General features: G+C 39.6%; 1 protein-coding gene across 2 annotated transcripts in view; it reads right to left on the bottom strand.

Annotated features, from left to right (window-relative positions):
- Nucleotides 1–12,129: 12,129 nt before the first annotated feature.
- Nucleotides 12,130–20,653, bottom strand: part of mitfa (melanocyte inducing transcription factor a) — a 30,715-nt gene continuing 22,191 nt past the window's right edge. Inside the window, exons 3-10 of one of the 2 annotated variants that reach the window (XM_026168883.1) lie at nt 17,029–17,229; nt 16,837–16,932; nt 16,590–16,695; nt 16,200–16,283; nt 15,793–15,849; nt 15,491–15,566; nt 15,114–15,261; nt 12,130–12,954 (exon numbers count right to left, since the gene is read on the bottom strand). In XM_026168883.1, coding sequence (XP_026024668.1) covers nt 12,550–12,954; nt 15,114–15,261; nt 15,491–15,566; nt 15,793–15,849; nt 16,200–16,283; nt 16,590–16,695; nt 16,837–16,932; nt 17,029–17,229 — 1,173 coding nt within the window. In that variant the 3' untranslated portion in view covers nt 12,130–12,549. The remainder of the gene's footprint in view (nt 12,955–15,113; nt 15,262–15,490; nt 15,567–15,792; nt 15,850–16,199; nt 16,284–16,589; nt 16,696–16,836; nt 16,933–17,028; nt 17,230–20,653) is intronic. The other variant, XM_026168884.1, reaches the window with a different exon arrangement.

Genomic DNA, 20,653 nt, shown 5'->3' with positions numbered 1-20,653 from the left:
ACTACCGTCCTTAGCTAGGTCCTGAGACCTAGTCTGCAATTACCGTTACTGTACTTTTATTACAAGTATTATACTGTAAAAGCAACAGGCTGCACTCTGCTTCAGCTCCTATGAAGAGCTGATTATTAAATATGTGCAAACAGCAGCATGTTTTCTTTCTCTTGCCACATCTGTAAAGACAGTAACACCAAATTTTAAAAAAGAAGAAGCTTGTACTTCAGTAACTCCTCATTAATCAGTAACGATGGATTAAACAGTGGAACTGAAAAAATGTAAGACAAGAACTTCAGATCCTGAGTGTGTGGGACAGAGAAGGATCAGCTTTATTTCAGATTTGAGAAATAAACTTTATATTTCAGTTTGTGATGATTCTGTTCTCTTTGACTTAATTTTGACTTATTAACTCAACATTTTGAGAAAAGTAACTTGAAATTTCGAGTTAATGCTGCCAATCAGTAATCTACGTGAATGATGTCATTTCCTTGTTACCCAGAAGCTGAATTAAGCCCTCAGGTACAAATGCTATAGCTAAGTGATGAAATCACTATAAGCTAAAATGATGAAATCCGTGTGTTATTAGCTGAATCACATGGCGTTACTATCAGCAAACGTACCCGCAAAAGCGCCAATTTGTTGCGATCCGGTTTTGAGTGCACGTTACTTTGGGGTAACAAGAAAGTGACTTCATTCACGTAATTACTGATTGGCAGAGGTGACTCGAAATTTTGCCTTTTGAGAAAAGTAACTCAAATTTCGAGTTATGTTTCTCCAAATTTTAAGTTATGTTTCTTCAAATTTCGAGTTAATAAGTCGAAATTTCATGGAAATAACTTGAAATTTCGAGTTATTGATACTTGTTTTTTTTTTTGTTTTTTTAGTGGCGGAAACGGGCTTCCATACATGAATGAATTGAAGGAAAGTTATGAACTGCTTCTGAGAGACAAATAACACCAGGATCCTTTTCTACGTAGCTGACAGCTGGTATCTGTGCAGGGGCGGGTCTAGCAAAGTTTTGCCAGGGGGGCAGCGAGGGCATGAAGTAACGCGTTAGTGTAACTACGTTATTATTGTTGTAATGAGCACGGTAACTAGTTAATATGCCAAAATCAGGAACGCGTATATTGTTACTGGGATTTAGATAGGGTCATTATTCGTTACTTTGTGTGTTGCATTCGACTTACCTCGTAAATCTTAACATGGACCTGGGAATGATGTCACACTCTGGTTAGCCTTGTCAGAGAAGTCGGGATTCCAATATGGCGATGCCTTTGAAAACGGTTGTTTTGCTAGCCCTCTACAAGAACAAATTACTACTAAACACATATGCAACTCATCTGCAGTCTGGAGTTACCTACATCTTACTACTCGGAAGGCAGAATTTTGCGAGTCCCGAGTACAATCAAAAGCACCACGACTGCAGTTTCCGTGTTGGATGTAAAGAGCGCACATGACGCTGTGACATATGCTAGAATCATCCCGGCCGGAAATGACGGTCCAGGATTGGGGTTTCTCTCGTGGAAATATGCACATTATTTTTCCTTTCTGTTGTAAAAGACAAGAATATTGTGGTGAACTATACTCTTTGTGGAGGTTCTATAACTCTTTCAACATCAAAGACCAAGTTAGTTGAAAAAGAACCTGAAGGTAACGTCGGTGACTCTAGCTCTGCTGAGCTATTCCAGCAAAACAACAAAAGCTTGATTTCGGACAGCCTGCTGCACAGTCCATCACCCAGCCACAGCTACACAGGCTGATTGGCAGGTATGTTGTGGAAGACATGAAACCCATCTCAACGGTTGAGTCCCATGCTTTCAGACAACTAATTAGTCATATACCTGGGCGAGGGAGAGGTGGGAAGACACCATGCAGAAAGACATTTTCCAGTTACCTAGACCAAGAATATGCCAACATGGAGTCAGAGCTCAAAAATACACTTGACAAGGTAGACTATATCCCCACATCAGCAGACATGTGGACTGTGCATAATACTTTTTTTTCTTGGTGTGACCACGCATTGGATAAATGCACAAAACATGAAAAGTGAGAAAGCAGCGCTGGCATGCAGGCGAGTCATAAGTATGACAGTATTGCATCTGAGCTGAACAACATTAATTCATCTCATGGCCTATCATTTAAAATCACATCAACTGTAACGAATAATGGCTCCAATTTTGTCAAGGCTTTTAAAGTGTACCAGCCACCACCTGAGTCGAATGACTGAAAATGAGGAGGATGAGGTGACTTCTGTTTCCATTGGGGATGTGCTGCAGAATGGTGCTGATGGTGCAATTTTTTTACCGCCACATCAGAGATGGATATCGCACACAATGAATCTTATCTCTTGCACTGATGTGGAGAAGTGGCTATTGTCTGAAGCTGCAACAAACACGATCTACAGAAGTGCCACCACATAATGTGTAGGGCTGTGGAACAAGGCCAGTCGTTTCACAGTGGCTGCTGAGATTGTGGAAGACATTATTGCAAAGAAGCTACTAGTACCTTGCACAACAATGTGGAACTCGTTCTATTATGCTCTGGAGAGAATTTCAAAGATACCTTTGGTGGAGCTGAACACAATCTCATCCACACTACATTTGAAATGTTTCAATGAGAGGGAGCATCAGTGAGTACAGTGCGGTCATGAAACCACTTACTGTAGCACTGGACATTCTTCAGGGAGAAGACCATTGTTTTTATGGCACACTCCCACCCCCACTGGAATTGCTGATGACCAAGACTCTGGCTATAAAAAATGGTCTGCAAATCCTTGTTGGGCTACCAGATGCAGTTGTCCAGGTAATTGATGATATTTTCATTTTTTTTTTTTATCTTTAATGAAATGTATTACTCAATTGCTTTTTATATTGTTGTTGACTTGGCTGTCTCTGACCACTACTGTGTGTTTTTTAACATCACCGGTTTTATTCAGCGGGAGACCTCGGTGCGAACTGTGAGGAGGCGCTATCTAACCTCTGAAGTGGCTGCAAATTTTACCAGGGTTTTAGACGAATGCCCCCCTGTGATTTTACCTGCACCCTGCGATTTGATTTTTAATCATTTCAACAGCAAACTGAAGAAAAGCCTTGACTCCGTTGCTCCACTCACCACCAAAAAGATTAACGTAAAACATGCATCACCCTGGAGAAACGAAGAAGTCAAAAAACTCAAAAGAAATTGCAGGGCAGCAGAAAGGAGATGGAGGAAAACTGTCCGAGTCAAGTCACAAGTCTTAAACTTTGAATTTCAAGTCCTTTCGAGTCTTTAAAAAAAAAAATGAAAAAAGAATGTTGCAGTTATGCTAAATGTAAATATTAGACCATGTAATTTTTAAATCTGTGTTTTTCTCAACACATGACAAAATAGTGAACTTAGAAAATATACACAAATTGTGAAATTGCACCTCTATAAAATGCAGCTCAATTAAACTTAGCTCCAAGAATAATTTTCACCGACAGTTCTGAGATAAGCTGCATGTTATTCTTGGATGCGGTTGTAGGACCAGCTTTAAAATCGCATGACAAAAATATCATACATATTAAAAAAAACTGCATCACCAACGTAGCCTGGACAACATTTGCTAGTTAGATGAAGTCAGCTATCTCATCGTAGCATATTTATATGCATATTTATAATTATACGGTTCTTGGAGTGAGTGCATACACTCATGAAGTTTAGTAACTTCAGGTCACTGCAACAAGCCCAGGTACAGTTTACCGACGGATGGGTGCAGGACCTTGAAATGCACCGTGTAGAAAGTAAAGACCATCGTACGTATCATAAGTTTACCAGTCTCACAAATCGTCGTCATAAATACACATTCGTTAACTGTTTATTAATAGGACCTTTGAGCTCAACGGTAATTAATTAGTAGTGGAAATAATTTCTGGTTCATTACAAAAATGTAGCAGTGACAATAATATTGTATGCTGTAATCGTACTGGGCAATTAGTGATACAAAACAACTGTTTTATCCTGTGAATAAAAGTATATGTTTTTGTCAATGTACCATAATAACAGAGGCGAAACGCAATATTGTGTCAGGACAATTTACTATTTATGCACAATAAACAAAGGAGCATAGCGCGACAATTTCTGTTCAGCGCCAGACTTGCTTGTAACCTATATCACCAATTGTGTTATGAAAATGACGTATTAACTACTAAAAAACACTGACCTTCGTGTAAATGCTTGGAGCAGACTAACCTGTGAGCTGGAGTGTTCTGGGACGTTATATTTGGTCTTTGAATGGCTGCAATCCAGGCCATCCGTCGCGTCTTTGTTACTTCGGAAACATGGCTCGAACAATTTCTCTTCAACGACGTAATCCGATAACAACCGATCTCTTTACCCGTCGGCTTCCCGTGGCTGTCATGCGACCGGCTATTGCAGTTAATAATACAACAGCTTCTTGATATTTTTGTGTTTCTTTTTATCGCTGTGTGACTGATTTCAATTGAAAGCCTGCGTGCGCTAGTACCTCTTGCCACGAGTTCCCAGAATCCTTTGCGGTTTTACCCCTGAATGACGTCACATTTTCAATCTCTATATAATATGCATGTTAAATTTTATATTTGGGGTGAAATATCAAGTCTTTTCAAGTAAACCGGTTCAAGTCCAATTCAAGTCCCAGGTCATTGGTGTAAAAGTCCAAGTCAAGTCACAAGTCTTAGAACATTTTTTCAAGTCAAGTCTAAAGTCATAAAATTAATGACTCGAGTCTGACTCGAGTCCAAGTCATGTGACTCGAGTCCACACCTCTGCACCAGACCAATGGATGCCCTTTTTAACTGTGTCTTAGATATACGATCTTGGATGGCAGAAAACTTTTTACAGCTTAACCAGGACAAAACTGAAGTTTTAATCGTCGGTCCTGAGGCTCAGAGAGAGAAACTCTTGTCTAAATTAGAGGCATTTTCACTATGTCCTTCGCTACAAGTGAAAAACCTGGGTGTTAATTTTGACTCTGAGCTTGGTTTTATCCCACATGTTAAACATGTAACCAAAATTGGATTTTATCATCTAAAAAATATAGCCAGAGTTCGCCCTATTCTCTCTCGGGCCAACACGGAGATGCTGATGCATGCTTTTATTACCAGTCGCATTGATTACTGTAATGCCCTGCTCTCTGGTCTTCCTAAGAAGAATATTTCAACTTTACAACTTTTGCAAAACTCGGCAGCTCGTGTGCTGACGAAGACCAAAGGGCGGGCCCACATTACACCGGTTTTAGAATCGCTGCATTGGCTCCCCGTGTGTTTCAGGATCGATTTTAAAGTTCTTTTATTGGTTTTTAAATGTCTTAATGGTCTTGGGCCTTCTTATCTCTCAGATCTGCTTTTACCATACGAACCCTCGCGGACCCTGAGGTCCTCTGGTACTGGCCTTTTGATTGTCCCTAAAGTCAGGACACATACTCACGGAGAGGCAGCTTTTCAGTGGTATGGTCCTCGTCTGTGGAACAGCCTGCCGGAGGAGCTCAGGGCCGCAGAGAACGTACATGTTTTTAAGAACAGGCTCAAGACCCACCTTTTTAATTTAGCTTTCACCTAACGTTTATTTATTTTATGCTTATTTATTCTATCCTGTTATTCTATTATTAATTTAGACTTTACCTAATATTTATTGATTTTATTCTTATTCATTTTTTAATCTTCTTACTCTATTTATATTTATATTTATATTGTATCCTGTTCTTATTTATTTTATCATTTTACCCTGTATATATCCTATTGTGTCATATCTCCAGTGTTTCCTTGGAGGGTGCTCTCTGCACCGGGGCTGTGATCGACCGTGGCTGCTGGGTTTCTGGGGGTCTTCTCAGCCTGGCTGGGGGGCTCCTTGGCCTCCCTCCTGCTGTGTGCCCAGCCTGGAGGCTGCAGTCTGTGACCGGCTCCCGGTGCAGACGGCTCCCTGTTATAGTGTTTCCTCACTTGGCTCATGCGAGCCCAGCCCAATTTTTACTCTTTAAGTGTGCGCGTGTGTGTGTATGTGTGTGTGTGTGTGGGGGGGGGGGGGGGGGGGGGAATATGTGTATTCACATCATTTATGTTAATGAGAGTGTGGGGAGTGAGTTGGAGGGTGGGGTGGGCTGCTTTTAACTATGTAAAGCACTTTGTGCTACATTTTTTTTGTATGAAAAGTGCTTTATAAATAAAGATTGATTGATTGTGCTATGCTGTTGTGTCACATGCAAGTGAATGCTGTTACAGTTTGAGATTCTTAATCCCAATAACAAAATAAATAAAATAAATAAATACAACATAGTAAAATGCACACTATTTACAAATTAAAATACTTGCTGTGTCATTATTACAGGCAGTCAAAACAAGGTTTGCACATGTCCTTGGAAGTGAAGATGCTTTGCTGACTGCTGTTACACTACCAAAATTCAAGCTTCATTGGTTACATGACCAGGCGCGGACGGACCTCACAAAGGCCGTCCGCGCCTTTGTGAGGCGCTCTACCAGCACATCTGCTGGTAGAGTGTCGAAATTTTTCCCCGAGCAAGATCAGCTACAACCATGTTCCAGTGCCACCAAGACAACACAGCACCCGAGTTGTTCTCCTTTGAAGAGAATTAGGACATATATGCCACTGCTGAAGCTGAGGTAGCCGAGTACCTCAAATCAGAAGCAACAGGGTTGGACTCTCTGAAGCATTTCCCGATGATAAAGAAACTCTCTCTTAAACTTAATGCAGCCACTCCTTCAAGTGCCCCAGTTGAAAATACTTTTTATTTTATTTATATATTATTTATTTTATTTCTCTTTGTCAGGCTGAGGCTGTAGCCCTCTGGGAGGCACTACAGGAGCCTCTGGACTAGACCACCAGGTACCGGAACAGCTTCTTCCCTACAGCTGTCAGATTTCTGAACTCTGCCTCCTGATATCTGACCCACATTAAACTCACAGACTTAACATACACACACCCACAACCACCTATAACTGAACACACAATGGACAAAAACAAACAAATGGACAACTGTACCCTCATACACACAATAATAACATGGACTGAACCACTGCTCACAACCACTAGCACAAATTATCCACATATCTCACTGGTCTAAACTGCACCACTGTAGATGCTGTATAGACAATCATTCTGTACAATACGACAATAACAATTCCACAACTGTTTACAACTGTTTATAACTTGCATAGTTCATATTTCTGTATAGTTTTCATATTTATATCCTGTTCATAGCTTGTACACTCACTACAGCCTGTACATACTTATAGTTATAGCATATTCATAACATACCTTCATACGTGTACATTGCAACATACCAATAATAGACCCATATATTGTACCCACATGCCTATATCAGACCCATTTTTGTAATATATCTATATTATTGCTAATATATATTTTGTAATAATCTCTATTATGGCTAAAGCACTTTCTAAATGGATGCAAACTGCATTTCGTCACCTTGTATTTGTGACATGTGCAATGACAATAAAATTGAATTCTATTCTGTTCTATTCTATTCTAAAATACTTTAAGTTTACCCGTCATTACTGAACATGAGGTCTCCAGTTGGTGCAGTTCAGCAGTTAAGTTTACAAAGAATGGACAAACCTCACTGTGTTTATGTTGAACCATTTTTGCACTATTCTGATACCTACAGCTCCTAAATGGTCTGAGGCACAGTTTAATGTTGGCACTGCTAAAAGTATACTTTCTACTCATTTCAGTGGCAAAAATGAATATATCTTTCAAAAGTTTCAACACACTGTAAGTTGTCTTTTGTGATCCAATGCTTCTTCCTAGTGATACTACGTACAATGATTAGATTTATAACACTGCTGCACCAGCCCCAAAATGATGTGTTTGCATTTGTAGAGGGTTGAAATAGATTAAAACAGACAGATAAAAAAGTGACACATAAAAAAAAACATTGTTAATTTCTAATTTAGTTTCTATCATTTCATCAGTAACTTGCACTCACACTACGACACTGCCATTTTAACCATTTTTGGTTCAGGCCATTAGGGGGCAGAGTGCACTTGTGGCAGGTTAGTGCTAACATGTAAGCAAGCTAGAAGACTGGCATCCTTGCTGGGTATCCAGTTAGGGAAACAACACATTAATAAGAGAATTATGGGTAAAACCAAAGTTACTTTCCCTAGTAACTAGTTGCTTTGAAAGTAACGAGTAACTTGAAGCAACTGAGTTACTCAGTAACTGAAGTAACTAGTAATGTAACTAAGTTACTAATTTAAAGTAACTTACCCAACACTGGTCATAAGGGCAGTTCTTCAAGAGCCATGTATTCAATGAGGTGGTAGTTATTGTGAAAAGTTTGAGAACCACTGCTATAGACTATAGTGTACACTGTACACCCTACTTACTGGTTTTTGATGTGTCAGTCTGCATCTTTCAATTGTGCGTTTCCGTAACAGCTCCGCACCACCCAGGCGGCAAAAATTTGAGTGCAGTCCAGTCTTAGGAGCACCTAACATACTGCACAGGACCCTCAAGCTTCCAGGCATGTGGTAGACAACCCAAGCTTAAAGGATAAACCACCCGCAGTGGCGAGAGGAAACATGACATGTATGATTGTTATTTATGTGTAATATATCTGTACCTTCATGTCTTTCCTTGACTCTTTCACTTTACAGGTACATGAAAAAATTGTAAATTGAGAGTTATTTGTTTGTGTATGGTTTGTGTGTATTTTAATGCCTCATCTTCTGCCATTAAAACTCTGTATACATAAAATATAAAAATTAAGTTTTCTGTAATACCTTAATAGAGTTTTGATTTCCATTTTAATTTTTTTCCCTGTTATTCTCATGTTTGTGTCTAATCATTCTAGTAATGACAAGTCAGTAAGGGCATAACAAAGTTTTAGTTGCTGTTTAGTACTTATGAAATTTTGGATCCCTATCATGTTATAGGTGGGTCCATGGTCTTAATTCAACATCAGTATATACAGTACAGGGAGTGCAGAATTATTAGGCAAGTTGTATTTTTGAGGAATAATTTTATTATTGAACAACAACCATGTTCTCAATGAACCCAACAAACTCATTAATATCAAAGCTGAATGTTTTTGGAAGTAGTTTTTAGTTTGTTTTTAGTTTTAGCTATTTTAGGGGGATATCTGTGTGTGCAGGTGACTATTACTGTGCATAATTATTAGGCAACTTAACAAAAAACAAATATATACCCATTTCAATTATTTATTTTTACCAGTGAAACCAATATAACATCTCCACATTCACAAATATACATTTCTGACATTCAAAAACAAAAAAAACAAAACAAATCAGCGACCAATATAGCCACCTTTCTTTGCAAGGACACTCAAAAGCCTGCCATCCATGGATTCTGTCAGTGTTTTGATCTGTTCACCATCAACATTGCGTGCAGCAGCAACCACAGCCTCCCAGACACTGTTCAGAGAGGTGTACTGTTTTCCCTCCTTGTAAATCTCACATTTGATGATGGACCACAGGTTCTCAATGGGGTTCAGATCAGGTGAACAAGGTGGCCATGTCATTAGTTTTTCTTCTTTTATACCCTTTCTTGCCAGCCACGCTGTGGAGTACTTGGATGCGTGTGATGGAGCATTGTCCTGCATGAAAATCATGTTTTTCTTGAAGGATGCAGACTTCTTCCTGTACCACTGCTTGAAGAAGGTGTCTTCCAGAAACTGGCAGTAGGACTGGGAGTTGAGCTTGACTCCATCCTCAACCTGAAAAGGCCCCACAAGCTCATCTTTGATGGTACCAGCCCAAACCAGTACTCCACCTCCACCTTGCTGGCGTCTGACTCGGACTGGAGCTCTCTGCCCTTTACCAATCCAGCCATGGGCCCATCCATCTGGCCCATCAAGACTCACTCTCATTTCATCAGTCCATAAAACCTTAGAAAAACCAGTCTTGAGATATTTCTTGGCCCAGTCTTGACGTTTCAGCTTGTGTGTCTTGTTCAGTGGTGGTCGTCTTTCAGCCTTTCTTACCTTGGCCATGTCTCTGAGTATTGCACACCTTGTGCTTTTGGGCACTCCAGTAATGTTGCAGCTCTGAAATATGGCCAAACTGGTGGCAAGTGGCATCTTGGCAGCTGCACGCTTGACTTTTCTCAGTTCATGGGCAGTTATTTTGCGCCTTGGTTTTTCCACACGCTTCTTGTGACCCTGTTGACTATTTTGAATGAAACGCTTGATTGTTCGATGATAACGCTTCAGAAGCTTTGCAATTTTGAGACTGCTGCATCCCTCTGTAAGATATCTCACTATTTTTTACTTTTCTGGGCCTGTCAAGTCCTCCTTTTGACCCATTTTACCAAAGGAAAGGACGTTGCCTAATAATTATGCACACCTGATATAGGGTGTTGATGTCATTAGACCACACCCCTTCTCATTACAGAGATGCACATCACCTAATATGCTTAATTGGTAGTAGGCTTTCGAGCCTATACAGCTTGGAGTAAGACAACATGCATGAAGAGGATGATGTGGACAAAATACTCATTTGCCTAATAATTCTGCACTCCCTGTACGTTTTGAGCGCCTGTCATCTCCTCTTTCAGCCTGTTCTCACTCCCGAGGCATAACATCCTGATGATTTGTCCTAAGGAACGCGGAAGGTGACCTTCAGCGTTCTTATGGTACGCGCCGGGTTATGGGTGAAATACAGTAGAATGATGGTCTCGCGGTAAAACACGTTCCAGCCATGTATTCCAGCCCTAACCCTAACCTTATCCTTAACCAGCACTTCAATGATGTTAAATAGCATTTTCCAAAGTGATCTGAGGAAAATGAACGAACATGTGTGGATTGATTTCAAACGGTTCTCATGCTTCCTCATGTATCCGATCTCATCATTCAGGAACGTTTTGGGTGCCCGGAAGCGTAACATGTTGACGATTTGTCACCTAGCATAAAACATTACGCCTCGGATGTGAGAATGGGTTGCCTCTCCATCTTGTCTTTCTGCCACTTTCCCCCACTGTTGACCTTGTCTCTGGCTATGTCTACACTAGCACGGATAAATTTTAAAACAGCGTATACGCCAGACCACGCTCTGCGTCAACACTATCGTTTTCAGAGTTGTTCATCCACATTGATACGGCCGAAAATGCTTGTGTTCCAGTACTGCACATGTGTGAAACTCGAGACAATTTGACCTGCGTCATTTCTGCCTGCCGATTATTTACTCTGAAACATCACGGCAGAATTTTGAAGGAAAAGCACCAAGTTTTTTAAAAATGGACTAACAATGAGGTGGAGTTGTTGCTGCGAGTAACACAAAAGTACAAAGTTGCAGAAGCGAGTGAGAATTAAAGAATTTGAACAAAAGCTATCTGGAGTATGTACAGATAGTAATCTGTAATAGGGCTGTCAAAATTGAGAGCAAACAAAACAACTGCTGTATAATGCCCTTCACTATCTGCATCACATGACAAAATTGTGTCTCCGGGCTTGCTGTTCACACTGCGACACGAAAACAGCGTTTTCAAAATGCTGCGTTTTCCCTTGACCAAAAACACCATCTCAGTGTGGACGGAAGGCCAAAATGGAGAGAAAAAGATGCTAATACATTTTCAAACGAAAACGTATTAGTGTGGACATGGCCTCTGTCTTCACGTTTAGTTTCTGTTCACAGTGAACATTCATTTTGTTTTCCTGCAATGAGGTTGTAGTTAATGTTCTCACCTGATTACTGTAATTACTTACTTAATACGTCTTTAATATATCCTGCGGTTTTACCATTCTCTACTTAGCCCTAAATGCTATTATCTTCTTCTCAGTCCCCCCACAACACTCTGCATTGGGTTTTTGTCTCTCTGACCCTTGCATTTAAGCTTAACCTTGACTGGATTTCATCGGCATGTCTTGAGTTTGACACATGCTTTATATTGTCATTTTAAAGAAGCAAAAGGCAAATCTCAAAGTGTTAAGCGCTTGTACAGCACCAGATGCTTCTCCACTGCTCTCATCAGCATAGAAACCACACACATATAATGTAATTTCAAAAGTTCTATCCAGTAAATGAGTATAATGTTTTTTACTATGTGGCCCTTTTTCTAAAAGATTGCTCTTTCCTCATAATACAACAACCACATAGTGTAAAAATTACTTTAAATAATACACGGATTTCTAATACCAAAACCTTTCTTTCTAAATATTTATTATATGTAGTATTTCCAAATATTACAACATGTGCCAAGTTTTGGAATTTATCAGCAATACATTTTTACATATGCATACTTTTGTCTTTTGGCATTGCCACCAGGTTCACTGTGTATTTAGAAAAGATATGAAAAGTTTGAAATATGACAAAAATAAACAGATTTGCAAGTCCAAAATAAGACTGCAGTCATGTTTCACAGACACTGTATATTACATGTCAAGTAATTTTGAGCTGTCTGACCATGTAACACTTAAAATTTCTACACCAGTGTGGACAAAAATAAGAAAAGATTTAAACATACCACGAGTTCTTTAATCCATTCACATTGATATCTTTAATGTAGGCGCCACACTGGTGAGTTGCTACAAATGTAAATGTCAGTGCAGCTCATGCTGTTGGGCTAACATCCATGCTCTTTCTCCTCCAAACTTGAGCTGGAAGTGTGGTGGCTGTCGATGTTGCTGGAAATATCTGGGGACATCGAGGACAGCAGGGGATCACTGGGGGAAATTGGCCCTAGGGTGTTGTCCCTTACCAGCTCCTTCATTTTACACGCACTAGAGCTGCCGTAAGGGCCAGGTTCCCCCGCATCTGCTGGTATATGGTCAAAGGTGATGGTGCCGTTGTTGAGGTCTAATGTGGTTGGAGGGGACATGTCAGGGGCAGAACTATGCTGGTAGAGCTCTGATGGGCAGTCACCAAGGACGGGCTCCTGCTTAATGGCACGAGCCATTAGCTCTGACGTACAGACAGTTGGGGATGACACCACTGTAAGACCATGAGCACGGGCTTGGATTTCCAACTCCTAGATAGAGATAGAAACAGTGGAAATGTTGCAATGTTTTAACACTGGAACAAAAAGTACATCTACGCTAATCAACTTCAAAATCATGTTTTGTGCAAATTTGCTAAGCCAGCATAAGACCTGGAACATAGAGCAAAGAAGAAAATCCAACTAAAGGCATCTTTTGAAACTCACTAATGGTTGTGCTGCATCTTGTTTGTAAAGTGCAAAACAATTGGTGAAAAGTGGGAGGATGCAAATACACTGCCTGGCCAAAAAGTCGCCACCTGGACTTAACTAAGCAAATAGGTATGAGCCTCCTATTGGACAATTACTGCATGGGCGATTATCGTTCAGCTGGCAACAAGTTATTTAACCCCAACTGGGCTCAGTGCTCAGGGTAAGAAGAGAGGCAGATGAAGTGATGGAGAGACAGTAACTGCCTGTGTATATGTACGTGTGTAAAAACTTCAAGTAGTCAGATTAACAGCAACAGTATTTTGTCTATATCCGCCATTGTAGAAATAATCACATATAAACAATAACGTGGCGCACAGCATCACGTCAAAAAAGGGGCACACCTTTGACATTGCATCTCCGTTTTCCTCGTCCACACGTAAATGCAAAAACTGAGTTTTCAAAAGTCTCCACCCTGGCAGGAATTTAAAAAAAAATCTCAGTTTTCAGTGATCGAAAACACTGTTTACGTGTGGATGAAAGGTGCAAATGCATAGAAAAATCTGCGTTTTCAAAAATACCCATGTACATGTGGACGTCGCCATAGACTGGCCACCACAGAGTCCAGACCCCATTGAGAATCTGGATGGAAATAAATCTTGTGACATTGCAGAAACACCCCCGTTCTCTGCTGCCTGTTGGAGCAGGGGGCTAGGAGGAGGAGTTGGCCGTCCGATTAGGGTCTGGAATGTGGGGCCTGCTGCTGCCGAGTCGGGGCAGTCTGCTTCTCTCCACCCCAGGGAAGAGGGTAACACTACCTGGGTCTGGGTACCTAGACCTGGGGCTTAGAGTACACTTGGGGAGTGTGATCGTGTGTACAGCGTCTCTTTATGTCTGTCTCCACGTTGGGTGAGTGTTGAGTAATTGCATATGAGAGCATGAGGGTGGGAATGGATGTTTGTATCTGTGTGTGCCTGTATGTCTGTGTCTATATGTCAGGTTGGGTATCAGACGTCACCCCTCTAGGGACATCTCAGGCCCTCCAAGGTATGGAGGCCTATCTCCTCCGTGCTGCACAATGATGTTTAATATTTAGTATTTTCTGTTACATTCCCATAGATCATCGTGATGTTGTTTATTATATTGCGCTTTTTTTCCTTCTGATTGTTCTCTCTTTTTTCTTTCTCAACAGGTGATCCAGGTGATTGATACATGTATTTTTTGTCTGCTTATTTTGTTGGTTTTTGTTGTTTGCCCTTTATTACCTTTCCTCTTCTCTGCTGTTTTTCTTTCCCTCTTTCTTTCTCCGCTTTCTTTTCCCCAGTTAAGTCTGTCCCATATTTAGCAAAGTGAAAATAAAATAAAATAAACAATAAAAGGTGAACCAAATAGACCAATACGGCAAGGCTGGGATGGTCCATTTGGTAAAGTAAATCCGTTGGGCATCTTTCTTCGCCTTTAGACACTAATTCTGATGGCAAAAGAGGCAAGAGGAAAAAAAAGACATTGCAGAAACTTATCGAAACAATGCCAGAGCGAATGCATGCTGTAAAGGCAGTCCAACAAAATATTAGAGTGTGTGACCCTTTTATTTTGGTGGCAACTTTTTTTTTTGGTCGGGCAGTGTATGACCCAAATTACTCAAAATTGGCTGAAACATCTGTTGAATAGAACAATTTTTTTCCAGATAAAACATTCTCTGGTTTTGCACACAGGTTCTTTTGCCACCCTTCATGCTATAGCTGCCAAGCTATACTGGCTGGACAGGATAATTCCCTTATATATTAGAATGTCAAACACAAGTAGCTTTCTACATATTACCTGTAATTGATGCATTAAAAGAACAAGCATTTGTTAATTTTGTGTTAAATACTGTACATCTGGGATCAAGTAGATTTTTGCTGTACTAATTTTGTGGTTTTACGTAAAAAAACAAACAAAACATGACCATAATAATTTAAAAAAAACCTACATAACGTCTGCAAAGCCTTAGAGTGACCCACCTGTATACGCAACATGAGATGCCGATTTGCGTGCTCCAGCTTCCTCTGTCTGCACTCAAGCTCCTTGGCTCTCTGCTGCTCGCGCTGTAATTTCCGAATATAGTCCACCGAGGCTTTCAGAATAGTGCCCTTATTCCAGCGCATGTCTCTGGGGTATACATGAGACAAATATCTACAGTCAGACTCAGCTGACCAGCTGACCAGAACACCTCAGGGTTCTTTACATCCTGCTGAGCAAAACGGCAATTGCATTTTAAAGAGACTTTGACACATTAGGATGTTGAAACACGGTTAATGCATGAATCACTACAGTAGGCAGACAAGTAGATGGCTGGGCACATGCATCCATTAGCTTAAATACATGCAAAAACACTTACGGATCATTTGACTTGGGTATTAAGGTTCCCAGCTCTTTAATGCGATCATTGATGTTGAATCTCCGTCTTCGTTCAACTAGAATGCAAAGTAAGGACATGAACTGTGAACACGGATTATATATTATAGATTATATATATATATTATAGATTTACGAAAAAACTAGCAGTAGAAAATTAAGTATAAAAATAAAAAAACTATTTGCTTTTTAGGATATTTAGGCGATTGTGTAAACCACTACACAATGAAGCTACTAAAATTAAACATAAAAAATTGAAATTCAGTAATATTTTGATTGCCTTACTTAAGTTGTGGTTGTCCTTCTTCTGCCTCTCTTTTGCCAGAGCACGAACTTCAGCCTCTGTGAAGCAAAAGAAGGCTGAATAGCAATACTTTAGACAAAAGCATTTGATTACAATGTGATTTAATCCAGAGTAAATGATTTCATTTTATAGGTTTGTATTTCACATGCTTTGAGGTTTGTTTAGCATATTTGAAATCTGTTAATCACAAACAATACAAAAAATAACAATCTGAAGGCTAGAACTGGAAAAAAGCTTAAAGTTTGCATCTCAGATTTTGCAATATACAGTAGTATAATGTGTGCAATTTAAAAATACACAAAACACTCAACATACAGTTTCTGAAAGTGAAGTTTTACAGTTTACAAAACATTATGTCTTTTTTTTCTCTTCATTTTGCTTTGCTTACCTACTGGAAAGCTCTCTGGCCTTTGATAGTTTTCATATTGGCCACAGGATCCAGGCTTGTCCAGTACTTGCTTCATGCCAGGAGCTGGAGTAATTATTTGGCACATGATTGACTTAACAGTATTTTGTGCACTTCTAAATTGCACACAATATTGACATCAGCCTAAAGTAACCTATGTATTTAGATGTAAAAGCGTCTGAGTGGACTGGGATTACATCATACAAAACAAGGTTATGCATGTATTTTATCAGCAGTAAATTTTTAGACACAGAAAGGTCACAGAAAAGTGTACTAAACTGAGTGTCCACAAATATACCAGTAGTAAACAACATGTAGTAAAGCCTTATACTTTTTCTAATCCAAACGCTCATAAATTGAGTGTTAGTTTACCAGTGAATTCCCTTTTAATGTTGGGTGGACAACTGTTGATGGCGAGGCCTGGTAGTTGGAGACTTTGGTTGGTGTATACATCCAATAAATTTCCTGACACAGGTAGCTGTTGGTGTTAAAAACCTGTCATTATAGTGTCCTCTTGAAAAGAGCAACTGTCATATATTTTATTTAAACTCAAAGAAGGTGTCAACATTACACACTTTGGTATTTATTGTAGTATTTATTTTATCTTAAAATAAATTACCTGGTTGTTCATTTGGAGTCCTGGATCCATCAATCCAAGAACATCGTCGTTGTAGCTTGACTCCAAGCTAATAATATCATCAATGACATCATCCATCTGTATAACACAAAGGCACAATTCATGAACTCCTCACTCTCTGTCGAGACATCTGCATGTAAGGATACTGAATGTCCTCGAAGTGAGCAGGTGTACCTCTTTCTCACAGTTGGTGCTGAGGGTGAGCAAAGCCATGGGACTATTGGGTGCACTGCTGCCAGGACCGGGTGGCATACTGTGTTCGGGGGGCTGGCTGCCAGCTTTACCACCCAGGGTGGTTGACAGATACTGCCTCACCTGCTGCCGCTGAGCCTGCTGGATGTGGTATTTGGTGGGACTTTCCAGGTGGGTCTGGACCTAAGTGGCAAAGTCGTAAACATTACACCACATTAGTTTTGGATTTATTTTTTGACTAAGCTCGTGTGATACAGTTAAGGGTAAGGAGAAAAATACACTGGCACGTAGAGAAAAAAATAGATTTAAAAATGAATGTTTTCATTATAATAATTCATCTGTCCCGGTGTGGTAAAAGCACAAATTAAAAATGCAAGAACTTAAATGTTCAAATGTTTCCAGCTTCAAAGTGCAACTTACAAATCCAAATTAATCACACTATACTACTCTGTTACATTAAAAGTTCCCCTGAAAACAGCCTTTTAAAAACCAAATAATCTAACGTGCTTGCTTTGCAACATTACGGTGATAAGATGTTGAAATGTCCAAACAACATTTCTTTTACATTTTTTTTCATCAAGCTCTTTTTTTCTAAAAGAGCACTATATAACATTTCAGCACCTGTCCAACTCGTGCAGCAATTTAAATACGACTGTGTGTAAAACAGCTTCCCTGTCTTCATTTAACCAAAGACTTGTGAACTGGGTACACATAATGAAGTATTTAGAACTCAACCCTAATCCTCAACCTTAAGTCCTGTTTTCAAGCGCAGCAAAGATATTTTGACTCTTTTAGTGTAAAAATCGCATCTACTCTTTTTTTTTTTTTTCAAAAATTTTAAAATATGTCAGTCCATCTCACCTGATAGTGGCTGTATTCAAGCATCTCCAGCATGGTTTTTAGGTATTTCAGAAGTTGAAAATAATGCACATACAGTACAATCCCTTTGTCTTGTTAGCTTACACTGTGGTCCACAGATAGCTTGTGCAAATCTGACAGCAGTCACTGGTCCTGCTTAATTTATCTGATATTTAAGGCTCATTAGTTATGCAAGTTAAGAAATGGAGGAGGACACCAAGACTCATCCTCCCACTCCTGTGTTGTTCCAGATTAGCTATGAATTTATGTCTTTATACAGCCCATTTGACGTCACAACCTGCAGCTCACAAAGGAGTCTTTCTACTGGTTGGCCAGTAGTCTGCAAACCGAAGCTTGCTTAAGGCCAACTAACATTTAATCTTTAGTTCTGCTCATCCAGTATAAAACATTATTTGTTCTGAACACCCAAAACACAATTGACACCATTGTTTCACTACGATCTAGCCATACGAAAACTCAAACGTATGCTGTTTTCCCTAGCCCCATCCATTTAAAACATTTTTTAGAGGTTAATTACATTTGATCATCAGCAGGTAAAAGTTAAAGTCACATTGATATCATGTATATATCTAAGGTGAATGTCTTGGTTTAGCAGCAAAATACTTTTTCATTCCTGTTTTTCCTATCTGGCTACAGTTTTGTGCTGCCTAGGTCAATTATCTTTGTATTTAGGAGAATTAACTTGGAACTGAGCAAAAGTGAACAGGGATTTGTTGCTTTTCAAATCTTTTATTGAACACGCTTCATTTTTGTGAATTGGTTGTCACCAAGTTCAGTCAATGGTGCACTGCATTGAGCCCAGAGGGTGTGCTGAATGACTTGGAAAAAATGTTTTGGCCAGATATGCATGAAGCGTAACGATGGTGGAAGTCGCGTTGTTTTCTTTCAACTGAAAAATTTACACAGATGGTCCTGATATGAATAAATCTTTTGAACAAAAAAACAACAAGTTGGCTTGTCTTATATAAAGAACCGAAAATTAGTGACCCTTTATTGGCCCTTAACAAGCATAAAAGATGGAACATGGAGATAATAATACTGAAAGCTGGGAACCAGTGCTATTTTACCCAGCCTTACCAGAAATGGAACTATCAGGAACCATAGATAAGAAACAAAGATGGGGAAACAGCAGAAAGGCATTACCCAGGGTCGAGAATAGTTGCAATGCTTGTCCAACAGGTGGTATAGAGCCACATGTTACACACATATATCAATATTTATTATATGAGTATATTAGGTAAACCGTAGGTGCTGTGTTTATCCAAAAGATTGATGATTAACTTGTGTTACATGTAAAATAATATCTGGGAGCAACAAGGGAACAATGGTGTAAAAAAATAAAACATTGCATTTTTATGCTGGCTGTGCTTTTGTCCTTTAAGCATGAAATACATAAACTGGATGCTTCAAATAAATATGTCTTGCGGCCAAGCTGCAACCCCTGGAACTGGAAAATGAATTCAATGTGGAAGTGACACAAACTGCAGCTCCTCTAGTGGCCTGTGTGGCTGACTTCAAAAGCGAGTCAGCGCGCACAAACGTACATGTTAATTGGCTTTTTAATGCCAGGAACAAAAACAAAATTGCTCTTTATGACTATTTTCCTTTCACCTTAATAACGGGCACCATTTGACCTTCAATTTGACCTTCTTCTGTCAAGAGCGTCCCACAGTGCTACAATAATTTTTCACAGATTCAACTGGAAGAAATGGGAACAAATTATGTTTGCAGTTTTTTCTTGTGATACAATATTTGAAATTGTAAAACAATTTTAAATTTTAAAACTGTCACGGCTAACAGAGTGAGCCGTGTGGAGAAATAAATGAGGACCCAAGAGCAGGCACTCGCTGAGATGCGAAGGAGGTTTATTGTAGAATAAAACACAAGGAGAGGATGGCAAAACGGAACTAAAGATAATCTATACTGGGTTAAACTAAACGGAAAACCTGAACACAAAGGAAGGTGGGCGAAGGCACATGAAGGTAGACAGCAGGGAGAACACGCACAGGTGGGGAACACAGCTGGAAGTAATTGACAAGACGAGATAGGGCAAGAAAAACTGAATATACTCACATGAGACAAGGACCTTCACAATAAAACAGGAAACAAGAAACAAGGACGCAGACTTAACCCTGAACTAAACCTACACTAAACACGAGGGCACAAGACACAAAACCTGAGAACAAAACTCTAACTAGAATAAACTGAAACAAAGGATTATAATATTCAAAATGAGATAACTAAAGAATCAGAACATAAACCATAATTCAGATAAATACCAAAATACAAGAAACTGAAAATGCTGGAAAAATGACCCAAAACCGTGACAAAAAAACACCCAAACAAACAAAACACTACATTTTCGGAAATATTTGTGGGTGCTTTCTTTTTTGTTTGGTTGTTGTTTTGTACTACTTGAACGCTAAAGTGGCCGTCACATGAGATGACCGTGCCAGCAGTGGCCCATGGGTCATTTAAGTTATAGATGCTTCCACTAGGCAGTATCATTCGAAGGCAAAGCATAGATTTTCATTGCTATGCAGATGATACCTAGCTTTCATATCTATGAAGCCAGGTGACACACGCCCATTAGGAATGTCTTAAAGAAATAAAGATCTTGATGGTCTCCTATTTCCTGCTTCTAAATTCAGATAAAACTGAGGTTATTGTACTACTAGCCTACTAGCCTGATACAATATATTATTAACTCTCCTAAAACCTCCCTGAA

The sequence above is a fragment of the Astatotilapia calliptera genome, chromosome 5 (genome assembly GCF_900246225.1).
Source record: "Astatotilapia calliptera chromosome 5, fAstCal1.2, whole genome shotgun sequence".
Lineage (NCBI taxonomy): Eukaryota > Metazoa > Chordata > Actinopteri > Cichliformes > Cichlidae > Astatotilapia > Astatotilapia calliptera.
Note: the sequence above shows the minus strand (reverse complement) of the source record. Positions and strands in the feature narration are given on the sequence as shown.